Source organism: Sinohyriopsis cumingii, unplaced genomic scaffold (genome assembly GCF_028554795.1).
Source record: "Sinohyriopsis cumingii isolate HCF-2022 unplaced genomic scaffold, ASM2855479v2 utg000624l, whole genome shotgun sequence".
NCBI lineage: Eukaryota > Metazoa > Mollusca > Bivalvia > Unionida > Unionidae > Sinohyriopsis > Sinohyriopsis cumingii.
In genome coordinates this window covers 2,147,369-2,165,073 of record NW_028315919.1, presented here as the reverse complement: position 1 = coordinate 2,165,073, position 17,705 = coordinate 2,147,369, and the positions used below count along the sequence as shown (strand labels likewise).

Here is a 17,705-nt window from a genome sequence, read left to right as displayed (position 1 = left end):
CAGGGAGAAACTGCATGTCCTTTGAGAATTTCACATGTATTGGACCCCCCAAAAATCGGTGAATATTTAGTGAAAATGATGCTTAGATATGCTGCAAAAGAACTTCCCAATGGTAGTTCCCAATCTGCTTGTTTTCGGATTCAATCTTCCAACTTGGTTTTTGAACAGATTTATTTTTTGCATGACACGCTAGAATAACTGTATGGTATTAACTAAATTTATTTGACGACTATTTGAATTCTTTGAAAAACTTCGTGTACATTTGAAACTTCAGCACAGAAGGGGCATTTTTAGTTGGAACATATTCAGATTACTTGGAACTATTGGATATGAAAGGACTTTTAGGAAATAGGAATTCATTCACCATGCTCTGAGTTAATTTAATTCTTTCACTCCTGTATTTTGAGAAATAAATTATTTTAAGTTATGCAAAACTAGTTTGTTTTGCTATTTCTTTTTGCATAGTTCAAGTCCCTGGAGTCATAACATGGGATTGATGGCAAAAGTAAAAGATCAATGAGCAAAATTAACATATATTACTTCCCCTGCCTGGATTCATGTTTAGTGACACACTCCTTCTTCAAAACATCACAACCAGTTGTAAATGAATTGATGACTTGTGCATTGATACATATATCACAGAACATCTGCTTTAACAACTTTGTAGCATATCTCTGCCAATGATGCCTAAATTTCCAGCTGTCAAGAAATTTTTGTGAACATTTGACCCCATTCATCATGATGTGGTGTTGCACTTGAAGCATTACTACCAGCACTACATGTAGGTGATGTTGGACTGCCAGGTATAACTTCAGGTTCACTGACTGTGTTGTCTGATGAATTTTCACTAAATCCAAATGCTGTTAATTTTGTTAACTTATCCTTAGGATGAGATGATAAACTCCCAACATCTGACTTGCATTTACCCATGATAAAGTTGCACTGTTGACAGTATATAATTCTGATTGAGATTTTGTCCATTTGCTTTGTATTTGTACACAGCAATTAGTACTTCAAAGGTAATTTGTTTTTCTGAAGTTTCAGCAAAACTATTTTATTGGTACATTTAAAATAACCAGAAGGATTAGCCATCATTCAATTAATTGTAGCTTTTTCTGTTCACGTCTTCAGAGGTCAGTCGATTGCAGGTATAGTCTGGTAGCATGACTGAGTGTATCACAGCATACAGTACTAAGGCCAGATGGCAACATAAGCGGATTATGATGTAACAATACACTGTAAAGATGGGTTTGTCAATATGAACAAAGGATTTGTTCATGTAACAGATAGATTCCAGTGCATTGTGTTTCCAAGTTTGTGGCTTTCTTTCATGGTCCTTTTGAATGTCTCCACTCCAAACCCATGACTGTATGTACAAATTAGACAGCCAAAATGGTTGTTGCCAAAAAAATCGCCAGATGGTATATTTTGTTGCCAATAAGGAAAAAAATATCGCAATTTGTGACATTGTCAAAGGCCAGGACGATCCCTGGACACATAAATTCATGATTTGTGAGAATAGGTTTGCATTGTTTCCATGAAAACATTTTTCATTGGGCTTTTTAATTCTTTCTTTCTAGCAACCAAGCCACATTAAAAATGGAAGCTTGCAAATAAAAATGAATTCACAACTGTCGTCTCATTTATATCAGGATATTTTTAATGATGTAAACTCTGCTTACATTTGCAGCAAGAAAATACACAAAACTAAATGTTCTAAGTCAGCAGAAAGAACACATTTAACATAGAGTAGGATGCTATCCTCCATATTCATATGCCGTGTCAAACAAGTTCATTCCGCAGTTTGGAACAAACCTTGAATTTGGGTGAATATTTTTTTACATACCCCTTCTTTTATACTTTCTAGATATTTATATACTGTACAGATATCATTCTAAACAAATTGGGATTTATACAAGTTTGATTTGATGCATCAAAATGTATTAACATTTATGTTAGTCTATCAGTAATGAAGTGTGGGTTGAGTATCTGTACTGATCACCACATCAACCATGTAAAATTAGATGGGTGTGTGTTAATACAGAAACTTTTATATATATCAGAGTTGTAAAGAAAAGTCCTTCCACCCATTGTAAGAATTTTGTGTCAGACATGAGACTTAACATTGTGTTTGATGAAAATTCTGATTGTAAGGGTGGAATTTATGTATCCACTATCAATGTATAATGAAGAATTATTTATCTTACAGTCCTGTATACAAAGCTTAGGTTGTAAACAAAATGGGGCCCAGTCAGTTCAGATAAAGCATAAAAAGAACAATTCTGACGTTATGGGATGAAAGATATAGATATTGTCCATTGATGTTCTACCATTGTAAAAAAAAATGCTTTTACACATATAGGCTTACACCACTTGCGTTTACTCATAATTGTTCTGATGTTAATGTAAAGTGGTCTTTCATGTGGAGGAAATTATAGCACTGCCCACAGTAAATTGTGACCTTGGACAGGGAACACTTACCCTTGTATATTCCTGATAAGGGAATCAAACCTGCTACTAAAGTGTTACCAGTGTGTTTTGTGGGTGATATATTGATGCAGTATGCTGTAATTATATTGCTGAAGAAATTTAATTAAGTTGTCAGGACAGAAAACATTTTATTATACTTTGTTTATAATTTTAAATTTCAGTTTAAATGGCATACCAGCCTGTGCTAATAAAAAGCTTCTGACAGATATATTACGTACAGAATGGGGATTTGATGGATTTGTTGTCAGCGATGCTGGAGCAATAGAATTCATCATTGAATGGCATCATTATTTGAATGATATAATCGATACTGCAGCAGCATGTGTGAAAGCAGGGCTTAATTTGGAACTACATCCTGGCTATCCTCAAGGAATTTTTGATTCACTAGAACAGGTGGTTAATGATGGAAAATTAACCAAAGAGATGTTGGTAGAGCGAGTCAAGCCATTATTTCTTGCAAGGATGAAGTTTGGAGAATTTGATCCACCAGAAACAAACCCATATACACAGCTTAATTTATCAGATGTATTGACTCCAGAACATCAGGCATTGTCTGTGAAGACAGCAGTTGAATCATTTGTTCTACTGAAGAATAAAGGCTTCTTACCAATGAGGGACAGACTCAAATCCATAGCTGTAAGTTTATCTTATCATTTTGTCTATAGTGGGGTGAATAATTTGGCACCTGTTTGTCAAGTACGTAGGGATTAATAATTGAGCCTGAAATACGTACATGAAACAATATTATTTGGTTGAGATGATAGTGTTACCCTTGTCCATTCATGTGTCAAACTTTGGCTGAGTTTCACATTTAGGTTATTTTATTAGTATTTTAGTTATTTATGGTTCCATCTAGAATTATCATGTCAAGCAGGTGTTTATAGTCTTTTCTTAATTCATTTGATGAAACATCATCTATTAGTCAAATGATAATCTTTATGCAGTTATTCATTTTTTTCTACTACAAATTGTGCCTCTGTTAAGAATTACAAATATGTTGAACTTGATTAATCAGAAATATAGAAGTTCATTCTTCAGTAATGTAGAACTTTTAATATTAATAAATATTCATTTTATCCAATTCCTCAGTATCTATTTATTTTCTTCAACAACTTAAAGTTTTTGTGTTTTAAAACTTACAATAAAATGGTTATCTATTTATATATATACTTCTACCTTAAGATATTAAAATTTGAAATTGTTTGTATTTTGAATGCAAAGTAAAGAAACTGAGGTGATGATGTTTAATGACTCTCAGGTTAGGGTTTACTTTATGGAGAACTCGTGAAAACAGTTTATTTTACTTATGAACACAATGTTTGCTCTACAGATTGTTGGACCGTTTGCGGACAATCCAGATCAAATAATGGGGAACTATGCTCCCAATCCAGATCCCACAACAGTCACCACGCCAAAGACAGGATTATCTCCCTTGGCTGACACTTCTTATGTTGTTTCTGGATGTAGTGATACAAAATGCCTAGATTATGATGTAGAAGGTGTCATCAAAGCTGTCAGCAAGGCAGATGTGACCTTCCTTTGTGTTGGAACAGGTCTGTTTTTAACTTTCATTAAACTAAGAAAATGCAGGAAGTATTAATTTTTTGCATGTCTGCATCAGTTTCTGTTACTGTTGTTTATGTTTTTCAGCCATTCATAATTAGAGACTTGATATAAACATTTGAGAATTAGATTACTGCTTGTTATTCTTAAGTTACAATATCAGCAAACCTTTGTTAAACTTAATTCCCATAGTGTTTGTTAAACTTAATTCCCATAGTGTTTGTTAAACTTAATTCCCTTAGTGTTTGTTAAACTTAATTCCCATAGTGTTTGTTAAACTTAATTCCCATAGTGTTTATTAAACTTAATTCCCATAATGTTTGTTAAACTGAATTCCCATAGTGTTTGTTAAACTTAATTCCCATAGTGTTTGTTAAACTTAATTCCCATAGTGTTTGTTAAACTTACTTCATATAGTGTTTGTTAAACTCAATTCCCAAAGTGTTTGTTAAACTTAATTCACAAAGTGTTTGTTAAACTTAATTCCCATAATGTTTGTTAAACTTAATTCCCATAGTGTTTGTTAAACTTAATTCCCATAATGTTTGTTAAACTTAATTCCCATAGTGTTTATTAAATTTAATTCCCATAGTGTTTGTTAAACTTAATTCCCATAGTGTTTGTTAAACTTAATTCACAAAGTGTTTGTTAAACTTAATTCACAAAGTGTTTGTTAAACTTAATTCCCATAGTGTTTGTTAAACTTAATTCCCATAGTGTTTGTTAAACTTAATTCCCATAGTGTTTGTTAAACGTAATTCCCATAGTGTTTGTTAAACTTACTTCACATAGTGTTTGTTAAACTTACTTCATATAGTGTTTGTTAAACTTAATTCCCATAGTGTTTGTTAAACTTAATTCCCATAATGTTTGTTAAACTTAATTCCCATAGTGTTTGTTAAACTTAATTCCCATAATGTTTGTTAAACTTAATTCCCATAATGTTTGTTAAACTTAATTCCCATAGTGTTTGTTAAACTTAATTCCCATAGTGTTTGTTAAACTTAATTCACAAAGTGTTTGTTAAACTTAATTCACAAAGTGTTTATTAAACTTAATTCCCATAATGTTTGTTAAACTTAATTCCCATAATGTTTGTTAAACTTAATTCCCATAGTGTTGTTAAACTTAATTCACATTGTGTTTGTTTTTAAGGTTTGAAATTAGAGGAACAAGCAAGTCAGTGAAATCCTCATTGGGCCTTGTTACTAAGAAATGTTTATTTTCTTTTGCATAATTTTGTTAGCAAACCATGATAACTTTAAATACAAGGTAATATATTAGTTACCTATTAGATATTAATGATACAGTCACTATAAAAAGAGTAAGATTTTCCTGCATTTAATATGAAGTATGGTGGTGCTAGCAAGGTGTCAGAATTACCAATGCAATAAATATTTAAAGCTGGCAATTCATGTAAATTTACAACAGAGTTCATAATTGAAAATAGGAAGCTTGTTCTGTTGACTGCCATTTTTTGCCTTGGAAGTCACTGCCAACCACCAGTATCACATATTTATGAGGCTATATTACAGATATGTATAATGTACTAAAATTCTTAAGAAATATACTGGCAGATATTGATAAATTAACATTAAATCAAGCATTTATTAGTGTGAAAAGAAAACAATGGGATAGAAAGAGTTTTTCATAAAGAAAATATTAGTTAATCCTAGACTAATACAAATGTTAAATGATTTGGAACAGAAATTTGCTTTTCTAGTGAACAAATTATTCCAACATTTCATTATCTTGTACAGCAATAATTAGTGCTTACTATTGACAAACTAAGGCTGTTATATGTATTTTTAGAAGGCCATATTAGCTAAAGGTTTTACTTATCTTTATTTACTTAAGAAAGTTGAACAGTGTTTTATTTAAAACAGTTTCAATACAATTTGTTTATGAAAATGACTTTTACATATTTTATGTAAAATTCTGGGCAAATAAACTTTTATATATCAAGTGAAAGTTTTAAAACATTTACTTGTCTTTTAGATAAAATTTTCCAGCTCAGTCTGTTATACTAGGAGATGACTCTGTTAGAGTTTTGTATGTCAGGATTTAGAAACAGAAAACTGTTAGTTTCAGATTTTTCCTGTATGTCAGGCTGTAGACACAAAACTTTTAAGTTTCAAATTTTTACTGTAGGTTAGGCTCTGGAAACAGAAAACGTTTTCATTTTTTCCTGAAGGTAAGGTTGTGGAGACAAACACAGAGTTTCATAATTTTACTGTAGGTCAGGTTGTGGAAGCAGAAGATTGCTAGAATTTTATATTTTTACTGTAGGTCAGGCTGTGGAGACAGAAAACTTTGACCGTCCCAGTATGAAGCTTCCAGGGTACCAGCCATTTCTCATACAAGATGTGATTAAGAAAGGTAAACTTCTACAGTAGAAGTAATCATGGAGTTGCCACTGATGCTCACTGTGAATTGCTCTGCATGCCACACTTTCTTGCAGAGTTGTTGAGGATGACCACCGTGGAGCGGACGTCATCTCTGTCAGATGGGCATGGCTTACTGTATATGGCCCCTGCAAGTAGTATGCTCTTTAGATTTTGAGAGAGAGACAACAAAATCACATTCATATTTAATAGATGTGAAATAGTATTTCACAAGTTCCAATAGATACCCAATGCACGAGCATGGCCAGATAAGGTCAGGTGCTGGGGGAGTGGCAAAAGTTGAAAAGGGCCTCAATTGTCCTCAAATGGGCTCCAAAGCAAAAGTTGATGTCTCTATTTACTCAAAGTATGCATAAGACCCAATAAGCATGTGCAAGAATAAAACGTTAGTCAAATTTTAAGTGACAGGAGATTATGTTTGTGTGTGTTCTGAGTAATATTTTGTACTATTTCTTTTGACATCCGATCTCATGATTATAGAGGTGTGATTTAAACTAGAGATTTATATTTTAAAAAGGAACCATGCCATTCATTTTCTTATTTGAAATAAATTTATCTTGTGATGAATGTAATAACAAAAAATATTGGAAGGAACAATATAGCCCCATAAATTAAATGGCCAGTCCCTTGCAGTACACGTGTAATTAAAATTGAACAAGTATGTATATACAATCTCATGACCGAGTCATTGCATGCTTTGTAAATTCAGAATTTGCTTGGTTTCGTTTGATTTTTTTAAAAAACAAAAGTAGCTGTCAACTGGAATTTATTATCTAATCCTTAGGAAGAGTAAGTTGGTTCAGATGTCTTTGAACAAAGTAAAAGTGTAAACATATTGCAAAATAAGTTGATCAACCATCTCTGAATGTACCAGAGGTCTCACTAGGATTTTAACACCAGGAATTCAGGACTTATATTTTGGGGAAAACAGGAGTCCCACCAGAAAGAGTTGCAGTCCCGTAGCAGAAGCATATTGGGCATACCTGAAGTGGCTAAATTTCCAGATCAGCAGAACCAGTGGTTGCCATTGAGATTAATTTTCAAACTTCTTTACACCACTGACTTATAGCTCTTGTTTGTCTATTAGAGTGAGAGTGAATTATGTCAGGCCAAGGAAAGGTTTTATTTCAAGCACTAAGCTAGGCATCACACATAGTGTTCCATGTGAAATATCAGTTCTAGCAACTTTTAGCACTCTGCTGAATCTCATTCCAATCTTCATCAATTTACTTTTTAACCCCACAATACCTATCCAGATTTGCAAGCCCTTGAATTTGCAGTCCAGCAAATGTGTGCGTACAGAGGACTCCTGTATAAGTGATTTTCTGCACCCAATGCATCCAAATACACATGATTACACATTTCTGAGACCTCTGTGTACAGAATAGACAAGACATTTTTCTTTTATTATTTTATATGGAAATTAAGATCACCCGATTCTTGAAATTGTATCTGATTGTAAAACACGCACAACATTTTGGTCTCTATGTGGATGGTCATCATCCATCAACTATTCAAATTTCAATCAGTAAAACTTACATTGTTATTGACTGCACCGTAATTTGAGCTACATGTATTACATGCAACTTGCCAAGTCATTTGTGTGAGAAACACACCTTTCCCAAACTGAAATTGACAGTTTCTTCTGGTGACAACAGTTTACAATGGTCACTGCCTTGATTTCTGCTGAACATTCACTGAAACCAAGTCTTTATTTGGGAGAGACCATATAAGTTTTTGAAGGGGGGGGTAAATGTTTGAAAACTATTCTTATTCTGATTTGTGGTATAAAATACAGAACACTATGCCATTCTTGCTTTGCTTGAAACAAACTTACCTTGTAATGAATTAAAGCTTTTAAATTCCGTGTTTTCTTTTTTGTTGTTTGTTTATATAAACAGAAGCTGCCGCTGTCTGGAATTTAATTGTCCATACCTCGGAGTATTATTTTTCATATTTAAACAGTAGGATAAATGTACACTTTTCGCGAGAAACTCAACAAGGCAAGCCTCTTGTCAAGTCAGCGAGCAAGTTTTCTAAATTTAGAAAAATAGATACAAGATATTTCACATTAATTTCTATTGTCCATATATATGAACGAAATAAAGATCACTGATTGGTGAAATTGTATTTGAATGTGAATTACTCATGATACGTCGGTCTTATAATGGGTGGTCCTCATTGATTGGCTGTTCAAATGTCAATCGATCAGTTACTCCATGGCGGAGATGCCATCGCCATACCAGCTGAGGTATTTGGTAGTGATTTGTTAGTATGTTATTGCTCATTCGTGGAGTGTTATAGCAGAGTGAAAAGTGGAGGGATTAAGCCCCCCTCCGCGTTGCATGGATTTCTGAAAATACACATGAGCTGCACTGTATATGAAACATGCTTTTTGAGGACCTCATCATTTTTGCTGGATTTTGACAGACTAACAGACCTTATTGTAGCCAGTCAGATGAGCTTGTGCCATTTTCAGTGCATTCTTAGATTGTCATGCTTTTTAACCACAGTATGACCCATATAGGCTTCCATAGTTTTGTTGACTTTGGATCCTTTCTTACTTTATCAAGCTTTGTAGTTGTCAGAAAAATATAAAGAAGTCTTTCTTTTTGACTTAATATGTATGGAACAACTTACTTAAAATTATATAGGTAAATAGCTTGAAAAAAGTGATGGATGGTTCAGATGTTTCAAAGGTTGCATACTGAGCATATATTACATGTGTTTCCAGCTCTTGGCCCTGTCATTCTGTTGGTGTTTAGTGGTGGACCTGTTAATATCATGGAGGCTGTGCCAGCTGATAATGTAGTGGCCATTATCCAGTGTTTCTTTCCAAACCAGGGAACAGGTGCTGCTTTGTATCAAATGATCACGATGAAATCTTCATTTGATAATCCAGCAGGTCGACTTCCCTTCACCTGGTATGCCACAGATGAGCAGGTTAGTGAGTTAATTAAATTTAACTTTAAATACAAATAAGCATCAAGTTTGGTGTTGTTGTTGTAGCAGTGTGTTATTATTTAATTTCACACCTTGGCGAGATACCTGATTCTAACATATAAATAGTATTTCCTCTGACTGCACACTTGAAATAAGACAACAACACAAATACTCTCTTGAAATAAGACAATAAATGCTTGCCAAATCTAATCTTATCATTTGTACACTTGACCATAATATGCATGTACTGATGAGTTTAGCTGAGAGTTTGAAGAATACCGTGTGTATTCCTTAGTGTACAGTACATGTACTTATGAGTTCGGGGCCCCGAGTGGCCAAGTGGTCTAAAGCGCTCTCCGTTATGGATCACTGTCATCTCACCTCTGTCTGCGTGGGTTCGAGTCTCAGATTTGGCCAATGTGGATATGTGAGAAAGCTTGCCAGTAGCTTCTCGAGGGTCGGTGGTTCTTTCAGGGGATTTTCCGGTTTCTTCCTCCACCATTAATACTGGCCGCCATGTATAGCCTATCGCGTGCTGAAAAATGGCGTTAAACCCTACAACAACAACAGCAACAACAACAACAACTTATGAGTTCAGCTGATATTCTTTAGAATGCCAAATGTATATTCCTTAATGTACAGTACATTTGCAGTATACAAATGCATAGAAAAGAAATGAAAGAGTTCTCAGATTCCTCATCCTTTGATATATAAAAGTTTTAACAGCTGTGTGATGTTGTGAAGTTCACAAAATGTTCCTGAACATCAGCAATAATTAAAGTAGTGCCTATGTTCTTAATAATTTCATTTTTGAACAGTTCATATTCTTCATTCTGATTTTGGTTTGGTTTGGTGTTGTATGGTAATAATTTGAAGGTTATATTATGCCAAGGCAAGTAGAGTTAATTAGCTTAGCCAAGCATGTACCTTGGCAAATGATCTGGGCTTCTTTTTTAATTCTAAATTTTCATGGTAACTTTGAATGTGCAATAATCTTCATTCTGATCATGAACTTCATAAGATAAAAATTTGTCAAATGCATTGGTGTGTTTTGCTTGTCCAGTACGTATAGTTTTAAAATTTCTTCATGAGAAATGTTTCTTATTGGTATTTTTCTATCCACCATTTCAGATCCCCTCGATGACCAACTACAGCATGGTCAATGGAACCTACAGATATTTCAATGGAGACCCACTCTTCCCCTTTGGTTATGGACTGTCATACACTACTTTTCAATACAATGACCTTGTACTCACACCTACTAGGGTCAAGGCTGGTGACAATGTCACTGTGACCTTCAACATTACAAATACTGGATCACTATCAGGTTCAGAGGTAAAGATTTTAAACACTGTGGCAATTTACTTCTACTTTAAGCAATTCAATTCCCATTAAACACCATTTTTATATGTTCAGAAATTAGCTAAATAGAACTATTATCAAATTTTAGCAAAGTTATTAATATCAAATATTTTCTTCAATCAACAAGTGTCATATTTAGGTATTCTGCTATTATTGTTGGACCTACATTAGTAGAAAATTAGTGTGAGTTCAACATGTAGGCTATGGGCTTGTTGTCTTCTCATCATTGCAGTGTGAGTTCAACATGTAGGCTATGGGCTTGTTGTCTTCTCGTCATTGTAGTGTGAGTTCAACTTGTAGGCTATGGGCTTGTTGTCTTCTCGTCATTGCAGTGTGAGTTCAACTTGTAGGCTATGGGCTTGTTGTCTTCTCATCACTGCAGTGTAAGTTCAACATGTAGGCTATGGGCTTGTTGTCTTCTCATCATTGCAGTGTGAGTTCAACAAGTAGGCTATGGGCTTGTTGTCTTCTCATCACTGCAGTGTAAGTTCAACATGTAGGCTATGGGCTTGTTGTCTTCTCATCATTGCAGTGAGAGTTCAACATGTAGGCTATGGGCTTGTTGTCTGCTCATCACTGCAGTGTGAGTTCAACATGTAGGCTATGGGCTTGTTGTCCTCTCATCACTGCAGTGTGAGCTCAACATGTAGGCTATGGGCTTGTTGTCCTCTCATCATTGCAGTGTGAGTTCAACATGTTGGCTATGAGCTTGTTGTCTTCTCATCATTGCAGTGTGAGTTCAACATGTTGGCTATGAGCTTGTTGTCTTCTCATCACTGCAGTGTGAGTTCAACATGTAGGCTATGGGCTTGTTGTCTTCTCATCATTGCAGTGTGAGTTCAACATGTAGGCTATGGGCTTGTTGTCTTCTCATCATTGCAGTGAGAGTTCAACTTGTAGGCTATGGGCTTGTTGTCTTCTCATCACTGCAGTGTGAGCTCAACATGTAGGCTATGGGCTTGTTGTCTTCTCATCATTGCAGTGTGAGTTCAACATGTAGGCTATGGGCTTGTTGTCTTCTCATCATTGCAGTGTGAGTTCAACATGTAGGCTATGGGCTTGTTGTCCTCTCATCATTGCAGTGTGAGTTCAACATGTTGGCTATGAGCTTGTTGTCTTCTCATCACTGCAGTGAGAGTTCAACTTGTAGGCTATGGGCTTGTTGTCTTCTCATCACTGCAGTGTGAGTTCAACATGTAGGCTATGGGCTTGTTGTCTTCTCATCATTGCAGTGTGAGTTCAACATGTAGGCTATGGGCTTGTTGTCTTCTCATCATTGCAGTGAGAGTTCAACTTGTAGGCTATGGGCTTGTTGTCTTCTCATCACTGCAGTGTGAGTTCAACATGTAGGCTATGGGTTTGTTGTCTTATCATTGCAGTGTGAGTTCAACATGTAGGCTATGGGCTTGTTGTCTTCTCATCACTGCAGTGTGAGTTCAACATGTAGGCTATGGGCTTGTTGTCCTCTCATCATTGCAGTGTGAGTTCAACATGTTGGCTATGAGCTTGTTGTCTTCTCGTCATTGTAGTGTGAGTTCAACTTGTAGGCTATGGGCTTGTTGTCTTCTCATCACTGCAGTGTGAGTTCAACATGTAGGCTATGGGCTTGTTGTCCTCTCATCATTGCAGTGTGAGTTCAACATGTTGGCTATGAGCTTGTTGTCTTCTCGTCATTGTAGTGTGAGTTCAACTTGTAGGCTATGGGCTTGTTGTCTTCTCGTCATTGCAGTGTGAGTTCAACTTGTAGGCTATGGGCTTGTTGTCTTCTCATCATTGCAGTGTGAGTTCAACTTGTAGGCTATGGGCTTGTTGTCTTATCATTGCAGTGTGAGTTCAACATGTTGGTTATGAGCTTGTTGTCTTCTCATCATTGCAGTGTGAGCTCAACATGTAGGCTATGGGCTTGTTGTCCTCTCATCACTGCAGTGTGAGTTCAACATGTAGGCTATGGGCTTGTTGTCCTCTCATCATTGCAGTGTGAGTTCAACATGTTGGCTATGAGCTTGTTGTCTTCTCATCATTGCAGTGTGAGTTCAACATGTTGGCTATGAGCTTGTTGTCTTCTCATCATTGCAGTGTGAGTTCAACATGTAGGCTATGGGCTTGTTGTCTTCTCATCATTGCAGTGTGAGTTCAACATGTAGGCTATGGGCTTGTTGTCCTCTCATCATTGCAGTGTGAGTTCAACATGTAGGCTATGGGCTTGTTGTCCTCTCATCATTGCAGTGTGAGTTCAACATGTAGGCTATGGGTTTGTTGTCTTATCATTGCAGCGTGAGTTCAACATGTAGGCTATGGGCTTGTTGTCTTCTCATCATTGCAGTGTGAGTTCAACATGTAGGCTATGGGCTTGTTGTCTTCTCATCACTGCAGTGTGAGTTCAACATGTAGGCTATGGGCTTGTTGTCTTCTCATCACTGCAGTGTGAGTTCAACATGTAGGCTATGGGCTTGTTGTCTTCTCGTCATTGCAGTGTGAGTTCACCATGTAGGCTATGGGCTTGTTGTCTTCTCATCACTGCAGTGTGAGTTCAACATGTAGGCTATGGGCTTGTTGTCTTCTCGTCATTGCAGTGTGAGTTCACCATGTAGGCTATGGGCTTGTTGTCTTCTCATCATTGCAGTGAGAGTTCAACATGTAGGCTATGGGCTTGTTGTCTTCTCATCACTGCAGTGTGAGTTCAACATGTAGGCTATGGGCTTGTTGTCTTCTCATCATTGCAGTGAGAGTTCAACATGTAGGCTATGGGCTTGTTGTCTTCTCATCACTGCAGTGTGAGTTCAACATGTAGGCTATGGGCTTGTTGTCTTCTCATCATTGCAGTGTGAGTTCAACATGTAGGCTATGGGCTTGTTGTCTTCTCATCATTGCAGTGTGAGTTCAACATGCAATGTTTGCAGAGTAGGCTATACCAACTTCTGAAAGTGCAATGAATGAATTACAAAATACATCAAAAGTGAAAAAGTTCATTTGTTCTTTTTTTTTTTTTTTTAATTTACCTTTGAAGTTCTGGAAGTGAAAATGACCAAGTAGAGTTATTAGTTTTCTTATATGTGGATATTTAAAGTCAAGCCAATTAGTGGTTATTTTAACAATACATAAGATACACATCTGTTTCAATAGCAAATATAAACAGTGAGGAAAATCTGTGAAATTCTTTTTACTTTGAAACTTAACCCTTTGTAAAGTATGAGACTGCTGAGTGCATGCTTTACTAGTGTATCTGAAATTTTCTTGTTATAGTATTAAAAACAGTGTACAACTTAATGCAAGTCTAGGTTTGTTCTGAAAATGTAATAACATTTTATGTAGTAACTTGTGTTCCAGGTTTATGAAGTGTACATGAGCTGGTTGAATGCCACCGTGTCAACCCCAAAGTACCAGCTAGTTGGCTTCAATAGGACCCTGATAGACAAGGGGCAGACAGTGGCTATTTCAACTCAGATTAACTCTCAACAGATGGCAGTCTGGGTTGATGGGAAAGGATTTGTCATTGAACCAGGTAGATGGAAGTTCTTTTTTTTGTACTCTAATCAAAGGGACATGGAATTAGTAAACCAGAAATGTTGAATTTGCAGAGCTGAATGCTTTTGATCAGCTTGACAGACCTTTGTTCTTCGCAATTAAACTTAAAGCAAATTTAATGCCTTACTATTGCAAATCCTCGTGCCAGGGGTAGGAACCAAATCCCCAGGGGTAGGAAGCAAAATAATTAAAACATATATTGTGTGTGTCTTCCATCAATGGCTGGTTACTTTGAGCTTGGTCAAAAGATATTTTGCAATGTTGCAATAATTGAAGTTTGTTAATTTGACCTATATCATTCCCTAGCAATGAAACATGACAGAAAATCCTTATACTTATGGTTACTTTATGGGCAGGTTAAATACCAGTTTCAGTATATGGGCAAGTTAAGTACCTATTTCAGTGTATGAGCAAGTTAAATACCTATTTCAATGTATGGGCATGTTAAATACCTATTTCACTGAATGGGCAAGTTAAGTACCTATTTCAGTGTTTGAGCAAGTTAAATACATATTTCAGTGTATGGGCAAGTTAAATACCTCATTTGGTGACTGTTGATCCAGTAGCTCAAGGTGAATAAAATGTTATGTATATCTGATTTAATTATATCTGATTTAATGTATATTTATTTCAGTTTAATTGTTTGTCAGTTTTAAATTTTTTTATTTTTCATTACATGATATTGTAATGTAAATTTATTCACTAGAGAGGATACTTTTTTCAGAAAATAGTTTGACCATGGCTGTTAGTTTATAAACACCAGGTGTTGATCTAAATCCTGGCCTTGTTTCAAAATTTATAGCAACCATCGTAAATAAATTCTATTTTATTTTTAAATGATTTGTTGTTTTCGAGGTCATGATGGGACTTCGTCTTTAAGATGTAAACAATTTTTTTATATTTTTTATTTCTTAGAGTGAATTGATTGGTTTTTGTCAGGGTCACACTGGGTAAATGTGATCTTTAACAAGTATTTAGCTTCTATAAACCTTCGAGAAGATGATTACATGACCCCATGTTTACGTTTAGAATATGATACAACCCATGTTTTGAAGAAAATTAATCTTAGTTGCAGCTGGGCCTTTTCTTACACTAGAAGTTGTATGTTGTGCTGTTTGGAGTTATTTCAAATTACTTGGATTCAGAAAGTTTAATTCTGTTATTTTTCTGGAAATACTGGTGCTTATGTAAAATTGTTCAACAAGGACAGTTTTTTATAAAAATGTATTCAGCTAACAGAAACCAGAGTGATAATTCTTGTTTCTACAATGAACTGTAGACTTCCACTCTACAGATTGCAGCATATGGCATCGTCTTCGATCTTGGATTCTTATTCGGGATTCAAACTTGAAATCAGTAGAACATTTTGTTATTAGGACATCAAAAATTTTATTCTTGGATAATTCTTGGATTATTTTCGATTGGATTCTATAAAACCATATGTTCATATTTATTTTTTTTTATAGAATTTTTCCAGGGAAATAAATTATTGTATTTTTTCAAAGCTTATTGTTTTCACACTTTCTTGTGTTACTGTTTATTTGAGCCTAAACATGTAACATACGAAATTAGGGTGCTGGTCCTAATGATAATATTAAATTGTGGATAGAATATGTCAGAAAACTTGTTTTTTGAAATTTGAATTCCCCATGATTTTGAAATCTTAGTGAAATCGGCAAGCTTTTTCTAAAATGTCATCTAAAGTAGAAATCTTTCTTTCAAATCCTACATAGGAACAATTAGATCTTTTCAGAAAAGATGATTTGATTCACTTGCCAGAAAATATGATCTTTCTGAAGTAAAGGCTTCCTTAACGAAAAAGGAAATAAGAAATATTTTGATTCAGTATTTGGTAGAAAAGAATGTTTTGGATAAAATGCTTTGGTTTCGATCAGTAAGTCTGTATCAGACTCTGACACAAAAATGAAGGAATTAGAATTAAAATACAAGATGGAATTGGAGTTGAGGAAGCTGGAACTAAAGGTAAACAAATGCAAATGCAGTTACAGTTGGAGAAAGAGAAAGAACAGATGAAATTGGAGAAAGAAAAAGAACAAATGTTATTACAAAAAGAACAAATAATGTTGCAATTAGAGGAAGAGGAGAGAGAGAGATATATAGGAAAGAGAGAAAGAAAAACAGATGCAAATGCAGTTAGATAAGGAGGAAAGAGAGAAAGAAAGACAAATGCAGTTACAAAAAGAACAAATACAGTTGCAGAAAGAGCAAATACATTTACAGTTGGAGAAAGAGAAGCAAGAGAGGGAATATCAATGTAGAATTAAAGAAATGACACAGCAAGTGAAAAGCACATTCATACTTCAAATCCAAATTTAAGTTTTGTTCTTGCAAAGAATATTAGGTTAGTGCCCCCTTTCAGAGAAAAAGAAGTAGACAAATATTTTCCTTATTTTGAAAAAGTTGCTGAAAATTTGAAGTGATCAAGGGACCATTGGTCTCAATTATTACAATGTGTACTCACTGGTAAAGCTAGTGATATTTACCGTTCACTGTCAGTTCAACAAAGTGGTGGCTATGATATGAAATAAATATATATTAGATCAGATATAATCAAATAAATTACACATAAAAAAGGTAACATTAAGGGAGGCAGCTACTCATGAAAAATATGAATGTTGGACCCATATTTTTATACAGGTTTATCATGATGACACCTTACCTGTGATTTATTGTCAGTGTTGTATGTCATTGGTAGTGTTTTTCTTAACAATGTACATTAACTTATTTGTATTATCATTACCACAGTCCATTCCAATGCATAATTCTCTGCTTCCAGTAACAAATGGGAAATCAGCTCCTTGAATTTGCTCGTTAGATATGTCACAAAAAATTTATTGTCTGTTTTATTGCCAATTTTGCTTTTCTTGTGGGTTAGTATTTTATTTGGACAGTTCATGTTAAGGAATTAAGAGCTAAATGTCTTAAGACATACAGACACAGGCAATCTGGACTGACCTGGGAAGTTATCAAGGCTGTGACCCCTGTATTAAGTTAGACACACTACCAACTAAGCTACTGTAGCTATTTGTCGCACACCCAATAAATGTTTCCATGCTCAGCAAACGAAACATCCTGTGAGTCATAACATTATGAAATCTGAATGATTATTAGATTTCATTCCAAAATTTGCTATGAATTTACATGTGATTCTACTGGTGGTAGGACAAAAATACTGTTTGAAATGTTGTCTACCACACATACTATTTTAAAGTTTGAAATCTACTGATTTTGAAAACTTAAAGATTTTGTTAAAAAAATGTATTTATCCTCCCCCCCTCCCCTTTTCACATGTTCTTTCCATACATGACAGAAATCAGTGGGAACCAGTCTACTGGGGGACAGGAAATGTACTGGTGCGATGATGTGTGGATGAGTAATATGCTTAGGAAGGCTAAG

The 17,705-nt window shown here is 35.1% G+C and overlaps 1 protein-coding gene across 1 annotated transcript in view; it reads left to right on the top strand.

The window, feature by feature from the left end:
* LOC149773606 (uncharacterized) overlaps window positions 1-17,705 on the top strand; it is a 47,332-nt gene that overhangs the window by 15,016 nt on the left and 14,611 nt on the right. Inside the window, exons 5-10 of the mRNA XM_089946354.1 lie at window positions 2,652-3,126; window positions 3,821-4,043; window positions 6,343-6,432; window positions 9,193-9,401; window positions 10,533-10,736; window positions 14,091-14,265. Coding sequence (XP_089802480.1) covers window positions 2,652-3,126; window positions 3,821-4,043; window positions 6,343-6,432; window positions 9,193-9,401; window positions 10,533-10,736; window positions 14,091-14,265 — 1,376 coding nt within the window. The remainder of the gene's footprint in view (window positions 1-2,651; window positions 3,127-3,820; window positions 4,044-6,342; window positions 6,433-9,192; window positions 9,402-10,532; window positions 10,737-14,090; window positions 14,266-17,705) is intronic.